The 10,574-nt window shown below is 45.2% G+C and overlaps 1 protein-coding gene across 2 annotated transcripts; it reads left to right on the top strand.

Annotated features, from left to right (window-relative positions):
* Nucleotides 1–7,303: 7,303 nt before the first annotated feature.
* On the top strand, nucleotides 7,304–10,076 carry LOC111955441 (mitotic spindle assembly checkpoint protein MAD2A). 2 transcript variants are annotated; one of them, XM_070436331.1, is made up of 5 exons: nucleotides 7,304–7,634; nucleotides 7,779–7,925; nucleotides 8,244–8,364; nucleotides 8,450–8,553; nucleotides 9,365–10,076. In XM_070436331.1, the coding sequence occupies exons 1-5, from the start codon at nucleotides 7,406–7,408 to the stop codon at nucleotides 9,535–9,537; spliced, it is 774 nt and encodes a 257-aa protein (XP_070292432.1). In that variant the 5' UTR covers nucleotides 7,304–7,405; the 3' UTR covers nucleotides 9,538–10,076. The 2 variants fall into 2 exon arrangements, with proteins under 2 accessions (XP_070292432.1, XP_023831447.1); XM_023975679.1 differs by having other exon boundaries at nucleotides 7,304–7,469.
* Nucleotides 10,077–10,574: the final 498 nt, after the last annotated feature.

Below are 10,574 nucleotides of genomic sequence, written 5' to 3' on the forward strand. Positions count from 1 at the left end.
ATCGAAATAATACCTAATATCTTAAACAAAGTTGACTGGTTAATAATTAAGTTTACACACCGCTCAGGTAAATCACTTCCCAATACGGCTATGCGATATCTATTAGGGGGCTCATGTTGTTAAGTCAGCATGGTTTATTTTGGCCACGTGCACAGCTCCAGTTAGTATGGTCTAATGTGTTATCCAGTTGACTCGAATGACTGTATCAACAAGACCTGTTTCCTCTGCCCGTATGATGAATTAGGGCGACCCCCCTTCGCCAGCAGTACCCACCGGAGAGTCGTCACGGTTCCTAAGCAAGGTTCTAAAATCTGTCCAGCTTTATTGATGATACAACCTTCCTGTAATTTTAATGTCTACCTAGCAAGAGAAAGCAGAGGAGAGATGGATTGATAGGGAAAACATTTAGGGTCACTCTTGAAGACTGGAGCGACGTACTGCTGGCTTTTGGCCCAGTGTTTGGTCTGGAGGAGCTTCTGCTCTCCTCCTCAAAAAGGTCTGGGATCTCAGGAGCGCTATCTTGCTTTCTTTCTCTCTCTCTTTCTTTCTTTCTTTCTTACTCTCTCTCTCTCTCTCTCCCTGTCTCTTTCTCTCTTTCTTTTTCTCTCTCTCTCTCTTTCTTTCTTTCTCTCTTTCTCTTTCTCTCTCTGGAGGCAAAGTATAACAAATAAACAAACATACAGTAGGCCCCATCAGAGAGCTAGAGAAAGAGAGAGAAGGAAAGAGAGAGAGAGAGCTGTTCCTGGCTGAGAAGCGATGTCTGGAGCTCCAGGTGGGTCCTGAGGTCCTGATTCCACTCCAGCAGCAGGCGGGAGAATAGAGAATGGAGAAGAGAGGAGGCACAGGAAAGGAGGGAAAAAAAGAGTCTGGAGAAGAGAGAATGGAAAGAAAGGCAAACGTGCAAGAGAGAGGTTAGAGGAGAGAGGAGAGGGGTTAGAGGAGAGGGGTTAGATGAGAGAGGTTAGAAAAGAGAGATTAGAGGAGAGAGGTTAGAGGAGAGAGATTAGAGGAGATAGCTTAAAGGAGAGAGGAGAGAGCTTAAAGGAGAGAGGAGAGAGATTAGAGGAGAGAGATTAGAGGAGAGAGATTAGAGGAGAGAGTTTAGAGGAGAGTGATTAGAGGAGAGAGATAGAGGAAGAGAGATTAGAGGAGAGAGGTTAGAGGAGAGAGGTTAGAGGAGAGAGAGAATTAGAGGAGAGAGGGGAGAGGAGAGAGGAGAAGAGGGGAGAGGAGAGAGATTAGAGGTTAGAGAGAGAGGGGAGAGGATAGAGATTAGAGGAGAGAGGAGAGAGATTAGAGGAGAGAGGGAGAGGATAGAGATTAGAGGAGAGAGGAGAGAGATTAGAGAGCCAAATTGAAAGGAAGAAAGGGTAGAGCAGTGAAGGAGAGGAGATGAGAGAGAAAGAAAAGATGACGCGACAAGAGAGAGGCAGAGTTAGGAGTCAGCAGGAGTAAACAGAGTTAGGAGTCAGCAGGAGTAAACAGAGTTAGGAGTCAGCAGGAGTAAACAGAGTTAGTAACAAACCTCACCCATTCTAAATGTCCCTCACATGGGAGCTATCTGTCAACTATCCTCCACCCCCACCCCAACACCCACACATTCTCTCCTCAACCCAAGAACCACTCTAGGACAGAACTATGCCAAGTACCGAGCCACTCAGAGTGTAAAGTGAGCGCTTGGCACATCCAACCAGCCAAGGACTGGATTACTGCATGAGAAAACTATGTGAGTTGCTGCCTGCATAATGACCACCAGGGCAGGCAGCATACACACGGACGCTGCTCTTTACAATGATGTATCCTGCAGAACCTGTGGGAGCCCCAGGCCTTGACCTCGCCAAAATAAAGGAGCCCTAATAGTGTTGTGTGTACATGGTGTTACCACGTCGCAAATTTAAACCATTCCTGCTGCGTGCGGGCCTCTGTGACGTCGCCGTGCCCTGCAGCTCGACAGTGACACACACTGCTGAGGTTGTCATCGGTCGTCTTATTTCACTGGAATGGTGTGAAGATTTGGCTTTGTTCACTCAGTTTGCTGTTTGCATTCTCCTKCCACAGTTCTTCTCGTTTTTCTCTCCTCCCCCTCTCTTTTCCCTCGCCACCCATCTGCTTGTCCCACCCCCTTCTCCTTTATCTCTGTCTTATTCCCACTAATTTCGCTCCTTCTCTCTTTCAATGGTGGGTTCAAGTCCGTAACAGGTATATGTGTTTGTGGTGGAACGGTTTCCACCCCTCACTCAACACCACTGACCCCGGTAGCACTTCCTGTCTGTGACCCATATCAACTCACAGAGGTCAAAGTTCATACCACTGGACAGATGTCACAGTTAACCTAACCTGTAAACCAGACTCTACCTCTCACTTCCTTTCCCTCTCTCTATCTCTACCTCTCTCTATCTTTGCCTCTCMCCATCTCTCCCTCTATCTATCTCTCCCTCTCTTTCTCTCTCTCTCTCCCTCTGTCTTTTTCTCCATATACAGTTCCCACCAGTAAAATGGAAAACCGTCGCTCTCCCAGGTTTCCCATTTGGGTTTTTATTGGCTTGATGGATGCAGCCTGGGCATCGTTGCCCATGGAGGTACCTGCCCTCTGGGGAGGAATCCATTTTCAACTCCCCTCCTTTCTCCTCTCATTCCCCGTTCTCCCTGGGAGCCTCAGAGCCACACATAGGACCTGTTGTGTCACTCAAATACAGGGGCTGCTGTGCTAGCTCAAACAGTGCCGACTGAGGGGAGAACTGGAGAGGTAGGGAAAATGAGAGACTGAGAAAGAGAGACAGAGAGAGAAATATATTATATAGAAGAGAGAAAGAAAGAAAGACAGGAGAGACAGGAGAGGAAAACAGCTGAGAGAGAGAGAGACAGAGAGAGACAGAGAGACAGAGAGAAAGAGAGACAGAGAGACAGAGAGACAGAAGAGAGAGAGAGAGAGAAAGAGAGAACAGAGACGAGAAGAGAGACAGAGAGACAGAGAGAAAGGAGAGAGAGGAACAGAAGAGAGAGACAGAGAGACAAGAGAGAAGACAGAGAGAGAACAGAGACAGAGAGAGAGAGACAGAGAGACAGAGAGACAGAGAGAGAGAGAGAGACAGAGAGACAGAGAGAGAGAGACAGAGAGACAGAGACAGAGAGACAGCGAGAGAGGACAGAGAGAGAGAAGAGAGAGAGAGGACAGAGAGAACAGAGAGACAGAGAGAAGAGAGAAGAGAGAGACAGAGAGACAGAGAGGAGAGAGACAGAGAGACAGAGAGACACAGACAGACAGACATGATGAACCAGACGAACATTTTTAAAACAGTCATCCTCTCCTTCTCTGGAGTGGCGCGTGGCAAAGGGTCATCACAAAGTCCAACCTCACACAAAGGGTCATCACAAGATTCCAACCTCACACAAAGGGTCATCACAAGATCCAACCTCACACAAAGGGTCATCACAAGATTCCAACCTCACACAAAGGAAGCCCACTGTGCCCACTGGGTCTATTTTTAGCTGCACCAGTGCATTCTGGTCCAGGTGGAGGTGTATTAAGTAAGCTGGCTGAGCTCAGGCTGTAATCAGTGGGCCTCAGCTTTCACACACGCCACACACACACACACGCTCTGACACTAGATGAATGAGCACTGTTTCCAGCCAAGCACACTGACTCTCTTTCACCATACATAAACCCTGTTGAAAAGAGCTTTTTACCTCAACTGGAGGCCTCTCTCATTGGATAGTATACACGGGCCTCTCTCATTGGATAGTATACACGGCAAAGGTACGCTACTACCGTAAAGATAACACACATCAGTGTGTGTGTGTGTTAGTATGATGTGTGTGTGTGTGTTAGTATATGATTGTGTGTGTGTGTTAGTATGAGTTTGTGTGTGTTTGAGTGTGAGTGTGTGTGTTAGTATGAGTGTTGTGTGTGTCTGTGGTGTGAGTGTGTGGTTAGTGATGAGTTGAGGTGTTGTGTGTTAGTATGTGTGTGTGTGTGTGAGTGTGTGTGTCTGTGTTGTGTGTGAGTATGAGTGTGTGTGTGAGTGTTGTAGTATGAGTGTGTGTGTGAGTGTTAGTATGAGTGTGAGTGTGTGTGTGAGATGAGTGTGTGTGTGTGTGAGTTAGTGTGTGTGTGTGTGTGTGTGTTGTGGTGTTGTGTGTGTGTGAGAGTTAGTATGAGTGTGGTCTCCTGAACAGCATGTGTCATTCCTTTACCAGTAGGAACTATGTCTGGAGTTGGATTGTGGCTCGACACAAACTTCTCCAGACATATGTATATAAATATGTGTTTGTATGAGTCGTCAACAGATTCAAAAATGGGCCCCGGCTGAGGAAAGCTTTCTGGTGATAAGGCTGAGACAGAGAGAGAGAGACAGAGACAGAGGACAGAGGACAGAGACAGAGACAGAGACAGAGACAAGAAGACAGAGACAGAGAGAAGAGAGAGAAGAGAGAGAGAGAGAGAGAGACAACAGAGACAAGAGACACATAGAGAGAGAAAGAGTAAGGAGCAAGAGAGAGAGACAAAGAGAGAGACAAAGAGAGACAGAGAGAGAGAGAGAGAGAGAGGGGGGGGGTGGAGAGAGACAGAGAGGAAAGATGTTGGATCTTAAACACCACTATAACCCCTTGGCAGGTCTAAAACCCGTCGCTTCATGGTTACCAACAGCCGCCTCCTCCTTCCACGACAGATACAGTGGGTTTCAGCGGCTGTGAACTATGGGAAAGAATGTGCTAGAGTGTCTCTATAAACCCGGCCTCTCCACAGCAGAGCTTCAGATAGACAGTGAGAAATGGCCAGCTGCCCTCTGACTGGTCCTATATGACAACACACAGCTGTGCCGCGGTGCACCGTGACAAGAAAGGCGAGGTCGAGACATAACATGTCCTGGCCAAGGAGACGGTCTGGAACCATCGGCTGCAAGTGGAGGGATGGAGTATCACTGGGGAAGAGAGTGTGGGACGGAGCCTGAGTAGACAGTGGAGAGAAAGGCTTTGATTGAAAAGGAGAGACCTTTATGACATTAACAGGCCGCCACTGGATCGTATGTAGTGACCATTAATCAGAGGACACACAAACACATCTCTGACAGGGCTATTGGCCTAGCAAACATCCTGTGTGTGTGTGTGTGTGTGTGTGTGTGTGTGTGTTAAACTCCAGTTGTTGCTAGGGAACACAGGCAAAGTGCCAGGAGGGTAAGTGTACAAGTCCATCACTAAAGTGAGAGTTACCTCTAAGTCTGACTTCCTAGCCTCTCTCTCACTCCCTCCATCTCTCTCTCTTTCCATCTCTCTCTCACTCCCTCCATCTCCTTCTGTCTCTCTCTCCCTCCATCTCTGTCTCTCACTCCCTACATCTCTCTCTCTGTCTCTCACTCCCTACATCTCTCCTCTCTCTCACTCACTCCATCTCTCTGTCTCCCTCCCTCCGTCTCTCTCTCTGTCTTACTCCATCCATCTCTCTCTCTGTCTCTCACTCCCTTCATCTCTCTCTCTGTCTCTCTCTCCCTCTCTGGAATTTGCTACAAACACCTGACAGCATATAATTAGCACACAAACCTAACACCTCACACAGCATTTGTTGCTGGGATTTTTATGTTTTTTTTCCGATTTACAGATTTTGGTGTAACCACACATTAACACACATATTCAGCAGCGAAAATTGCTGCAATTCCACAAAAGCCCAGCAACAAATGCTTTGTGTAGCAAGGGGAACAACTACTTCAAGTTCTCTGAGCGAGTGACGTCACCAATTGAAACGCTATTAGCGTGCACCCCGCTAACTAGCTAGCCATTTCACACCGGTTACATATAGAACCTCTCCACTTGTTGGTGAAGTAAACTTTGTCACAGCTAACCTGTGTCTGCAGCCCCTCCAACCCTATGAGAGTCATCTGTTAGGTTTTTACCAGGTCCTTTCCCCAGTGTAGTGTACACAAGCCAAGGCTAGGTAGCCTTTGCTGACGCACTGGGGAGTGCCTGGAGTGAGGAKAGGCTATGGGCTATATATATTTGACAAACAAACATAACCCTGCTATGTTGTATTCTACAGATCATAAAGCCTGCGTTCAGTTGATGGGCTTTTGTGTTCTATTCCCTTGTATTGACGTTCAAAGAAAGTTAATAACAGTTTAAAAGGATGATGAATGAGACCATCAAGCCTGCGGGAGAGGAAATACATGTGGTAATGGCCAATGTGTGAATACTGTGCAACAGGTGACTTCACTGTTAGGCTTACAGCCTGTATAGGTTTCCTACAGTACAGTTGGCAGGAAAGAGCAAGTGCTTTCCATAGACAACAGCAGGAGTGGCACCACTTGCAGGTGTGACATTATTCCTCAACAGTGTCATGAAATCTGGCAGATGATATAGTTATCGCTGGGAAAATGTATGACTGTTGCACATATGGTTTTTCACTCGATGGTGTCTTGTAGCTAATATCTAAAGTAAGAAAAAACATGAAAGTAGTGCTCAAAAGCATGCAACTGAGAACAGGGTAAAGGGATCCTTTCAGATTCAAAAATAACTGTAGCAGCATTATTGCTATCTCTCAGAAGAAAGTCATAATATCTTTTCCCGAGGGGGCCTGTATTTGTAGATCAGGGATTGGGCAACTTTGATGTGGGAGGGGGCCACAAAAAAAAACAGAACTCATCGTGAGGGGCCGCATGGGTCTGTGTGCCCACATCCATACAAAAGAACATTTCAAAAATTGCTGCAATTCTGCACATTTTGCCATGGGGCAGAGAGAAAAATGAGCAGTTTAACAGCTKATTTCCTGCAATTCTACACATTTTGCCATAGGGTGGAGGCAAATGTTTGCAGTTTTTAATATGATAACTGATGATCAATGGGCCTCACCCTGGTCGGTAATTCCACCATGCTTACTACAAGTTTAGACAGCTGGCCGCTAGAATAACTTACCAATATAAAGAAATTGGCTGACATGGGCTAATTGAGTGACTGCGYATGCAAAAACAAATTTCGAAATCGCACCTTTGGAATTCTATTACTCTAACTCTCAACAGTACGTTTTTAATTGGTCTGCAGGCCTACAAAAGGGGGGTGACCCTTCCCTGCTGTAGATTACACTGTTGTAATAGAGTATGAACAATATTAGAAAGCATAGGACGGTTGAATATGTAAGATTAGAAAAGCTTGTACTTATCATACTATGCTGTCTGGAGACTACTTTTATAATAGAATCAGTAAGAATTATCAGCAGATTGTAAATCTCCAGGTTTGTCAAAACACCGCCCTCTGGCGTCAGAAATGCAACATTGCGAGGTTGTAAACCCGCCTCTGTGGGRTACGCATGCGCGGAAGTTCAACGACCTGCACATTTCAAATCTTGGCGGCGGGTAAAAAACAAATCTGACGAGAAAATATAATACATAACAAAAGGATATAACTAAAACGTACAAAGATGACGAGCACACTGAAAGGCATTAGCCTGAAAGGCAGCGCTGAGCTTGTGGCCGAGTTTTTCTGTAAGTATTTCACCGACTTTGCTTTATTTTCGCCTGATCAGAAAGGAAAGGCATGCAACTTGAACATGGCGATGGTTTTCTCTGCGGAAGCTAGCTGTCTAACGTTGTTTACAACCATCGCATCCGTATTTTCCATGGCGATAAGTAATATTTATGTCCTTACATGTGAGTTTGCTATGCTAATATATCCATACGTTTGTAATTTTGCACCTTCATGCATTGAGACAACAATATTCTTACTAGTTAGCTTGCTAACCTAGTCATTGTCGTAACTTAGCTAACCACCTAACGTTATTTCTGTCCCTGCAGCATTCGGTATCAACAGCATCCTGTACCAGCGAGGCCTCTACCCTCCGGAGACGTTCTCCCGAGTCACCCAGTATGACATGAGCCTTCAACTCACCACTGACACAAAGCTGAAAAACTACCTGACCAACGTTGTGTCACAGCTCAAAGGTACAGTATGAAATAAACTCAATTTAAGTTTAGCACATGCGCAGAACGTTATAATAAATGGGGGCGGAGGTCAGGACCGCCAGACAGCACTTTATAGCAGGACTATCTAACCTTTGCTACAGTCACTTGTGTGGCTATTAACCCTATGTTATTTCTCACAAGGTCAAATGAGGTGTCATATTTCACAACTTAGTGTGTTGATTTTCTCAATTTTGATCAATGTTTTTGTTCCCTCAGAGATACCAGTATGTTTCTGCTGTGGTTTGGTGTGTAAATGGCAGAGTGGCTGTTTGACTAACTTGTGTCACTGTATTGCAGAGTGGCTGTTTGACTGCACAGTGCAGAAGTTGGTCCTTGTTATCACATGTCTGGAGACGAGTGAGGTGCTGGAACGGTGGCAGTTTGACATTGAGTGTGACAAGAGTGCCAAGGAGATCAGGTACTGTAGGATACTTCAGCAGCAGTGGACCTGACTACCACAAGCACACACATATGTGACAGCCTTTTTGTGTCTCTTCTCTCAGTGCTCCCAGGGAGAAGTCCATCAAGTCCATCCAGGATGAGATTCGCTCAGTCATCAGACAGATCACTGCCACTGTCACCTTCCTACCCCTGCTGGAGACTGCCTGTGAGTACTGTGTGTGTGTGAGAACCAGTGTTTCCATTGGCCGTTAAGTGCCTGCTTTTGGCCAATAAAAAAACAAAACATAAGCCAACAAATAAGCACATTTATGGACACTTTGTTGCCAAGCAAATATCCGGATGAAAATAAAACCTTTTTATAAATCACTTTTGCTATGCAGGGAGGTTGGTTCAGGTTGTCTTTCAATCAAATAAGCTCTCTACTCTTCCTGCCTGTCTGTCTTGAGCTTGCGTTAGCAACCTGCAACATTGTATAAATTTGTACCTGCCCGCAAATGTTCCTGCCTATTGCGTTCATGAGGCAGTTGTATACACGCGGGAAGTGTTCTGGTGTTTTATGACGTTTTGCTAGATTCATCTCCCTAAAAGATCATTTCCAGAAATGTCATACGTGTCCACCAAGGAGGATTATTTAGATAAAGCAATCTTCCTATAATAATCCAATGCCTGGTCAAGTAGTTATCTTTTTTTATTTATTATAAAAACAAATCTAGTTACAGTGGGGCAAAAAAGTATTTAGTCAGCCACCAATTGTGCAAGTTCTCCCACTTAAAAAGATGAGAGGGGCCTGTAATTTTCACCATAGAATCACATTGTAGGATTTTTAATGAATTTATTTGCAAATTATGGTGGAAAATAAGTATTGCCCCTTTATGGGCACATAAAGGGACTGCATTAAATGGGTTTCTATTTTATCTTCTAAAATCTGGTCGGACATTTGACTGGCACATATTTTTCTGAACAGAAATGTTCCTGATGCTCCTTGATAACCCCTGAACTTTGACCCCTCTCCCCAGGTGCCTTTGACCTCCTCGTTTACACCGACAAGGACCTGGAGGTGCCTGACAAATGGGAGGAGTCGGGCCCCCAGATCATCGACCAATCGGAGGAGGTTCGTCTGCGCTCCTTCACCACCTCCATCCACAAGGTCAACAGCATGGTGGCCTACAAGAGGGCCGACTCAGCCTAGAGCCTTGACCTCTAACCTGCCGCCCCCTGTACATAGTTATCGCTCAATGCCTCATCTTCCCTGCTGAATAAAAAAAGGCACGTTGGAGATTGACTACAATTGATCTACAAATCATAATCCATAGTAATTTAGGATCCAATGTGATTTGTAGGTCAGCCAGTCTGCAGTCGCCGACTGCAATCTCWAACGCGCACAATGGCTATGATAAAAAATATATATTACTCTTACCCTTTCCTACCTCCGCCACTTATATCTCTCTCTCGTTATATATCTTTCTTTGTATATCTAAAGTCCTTTATACTGCTTATTCTGTTGTCTTTTTCTCTGTATTGGGAAGGCCTTGTTCTTCCTGGCTCACTGCTTTGATGTAAATATATTGCCTGTCACTGATCTCTTTTGGTCCAATGCATTTACTTCCTTCTGACCTTTACCTTGTGATCTATCCAGTTCTGAGCCTCACTGTTTTAGAAGCTAGTGGTTTATGTGTTGTATTTTTAAGAAATGTTCCAAAAATATATGAACGTATCCATTTGATCATCCTCAAGTCTTGTCTGTGTTTTACCACCGCGTTGGACCAGACGGTGGCGACATAACCCAGGTTTCAGTCCTAGTTGGAGATCAGCCATCTCTACATGTAAAATGAATGGTTGTTTAGACCAGTGTGACATTATATCCAAAGTTTGCACAGATGACCGAGCACAAAGAAAAGCAGTATCCTTTTAATAGGATGTACCATTCAACTTGTCACAGTGTTCATCAGTCAACAAGAACAGGGGGGGGGGGGGACACAGAAATATAATCTATTTCTATAGTAGAAACCCTTTCTGCATGTCATTACCTCAGCCTCCACTAATAACCAACAGGTCCTGTGACCTCTATACTGTGGCTGTTCATAGCCATCTTTATAGGTGCAGTGCCTTCACATGCAACACACAGGTCTATCATTGGTGGAGAAGCAACACATGATCTGTTTTGACCAATCAGACACCAAAGCCGTGTGGAATTGGAACCAGAAAAGCAACTTGCCTCATTATCGA

The sequence above is a fragment of the Salvelinus sp. IW2-2015 genome, linkage group LG3, assembly GCF_002910315.2.
Source record: "Salvelinus sp. IW2-2015 linkage group LG3, ASM291031v2, whole genome shotgun sequence".
Taxonomy (NCBI): Eukaryota; Metazoa; Chordata; class Actinopteri; order Salmoniformes; family Salmonidae; genus Salvelinus; species Salvelinus sp. IW2-2015.